This window comes from Conger conger, chromosome 9 (assembly GCF_963514075.1).
Source record: "Conger conger chromosome 9, fConCon1.1, whole genome shotgun sequence".
NCBI classification, from domain to species: domain Eukaryota; kingdom Metazoa; phylum Chordata; class Actinopteri; order Anguilliformes; family Congridae; genus Conger; species Conger conger.
Window position 1 is genome coordinate 58,568,807 of NC_083768.1, and position 1,310 is coordinate 58,570,116.

At 48.1% G+C, this 1,310-nt stretch overlaps 1 protein-coding gene across 1 annotated transcript in view; it reads right to left on the reverse strand.

Moving 5' to 3' along the window:
- The window catches only part of LOC133137731 (relaxin-3 receptor 2-like), a 1,251-nt gene extending 762 nt beyond the window's left edge, over positions 1–489 (reverse strand). The window contains exon 1 of the mRNA XM_061256061.1: positions 1–489. This exon is cut by the window's left edge and continues 762 nt beyond it. Coding sequence (XP_061112045.1) covers positions 1–489 — 489 coding nt within the window.
- Positions 490–1,310: the final 821 nt, after the last annotated feature.

A 1,310-nucleotide genomic window follows, 5' to 3' on the forward strand; every position in this document is an offset into this window, starting at 1 on the left:
CCGCAGGGCCAGCGCCACGCTGCAGTACCGCGTCACGCTCATGGCGGCCAGGAAGAGCACGCTGGCGAAGACGTTGAGGGACGTGAGGAAGGAGGCCATTTTGCAGGCCAGGCCGCCGAACGGCCAGCGGTAGTCCAGCGCCGTGTCCACCGCCCACAGCGGCATGGCGGCCGAGAACAGCAGGTCCGCCGCCGCCAGGTTCACCACAAACAGGTCGATGGCCCCCTTGGTGGCGCCCCCTCCGGGGCGGAGGAGGAACAGCACCGTGGCGTTGCCCACAAGCCCCACCGCGGAGACGGCGAAGTACACCGTGGCGATGAGGAAGCGTAGCCAAGACGAGTCGTCACCCAGGTCATACGGTTCCCGCGGTTCCAGCGCGTGCGAGAGGTTACGGGGAATGGCCTCCGTGCGGTTGCAGACCGGCCAATCGCGGCATAGGTCAAAGGTCATGTTGAAGTATTTCAGCCTCTGGTGGCCAAGAGCGCTCATTCTCAAATCGATAACAGAGTGCGATAAGAGAAAAGGTAGAGTAAACAAATGTCAATGTCAAAAAGCCGTTATTCTCACGGCATAGCTACTGATATAAGTGTTAAAAAAAAACGTCCGGTTTCGCGACCACGCAGGTTTTACAGCTTTTTTTTGTCTACCTGGTGGTTTATGTGTCTTCAATGCACAGGCAAAAGAACAAATTTAACTAAAACTATTTAAACATGCAAACTGTGTCTGCAGGTGTTTTATGAAGTTAGGGAAAATATTAACAGATTGCTCCGGCTGGGAACCAAATGATCTTCTCAGGTTAATGCAGGACAGCCTTGACCGTTACACGCTTCTCCAAAATGAATCACGGACTTCCATACCTAAAACAGAACAGATATTAATCCCTAAATTTCAGCCAAAAATATTGTTTTACAAGACCGCGTGCAGCGACCACGAGACCACGACTGTCGAGAAATTGTATTTATTCAATTGCTTTATTAATCTAATACAGTTCCTGACATGCAGTTTGTGGTCTTGCAAGAAAACCCTACTTCATGATTTTGTCATATATTGAGTAAAAAGAGTCTAAAACAGTCAATGACCTATATATATAAAATTAAAAACATGACGAAATAATTGACAGCAGGCAATTGATTGATTAGATCTATGGCCTTCTAATTGGCCTAGCATATAACCGATAATAGAATTAGGTCTATTAGGCTAAACAGCCTGTTTTTTTGCCGATTGCAAACGGCTGCATTACGGACATGGATAATAACACCGGAAAGATGGCAGTATATGCTACACCTTTTATGAGTTCACAAATGAGGACC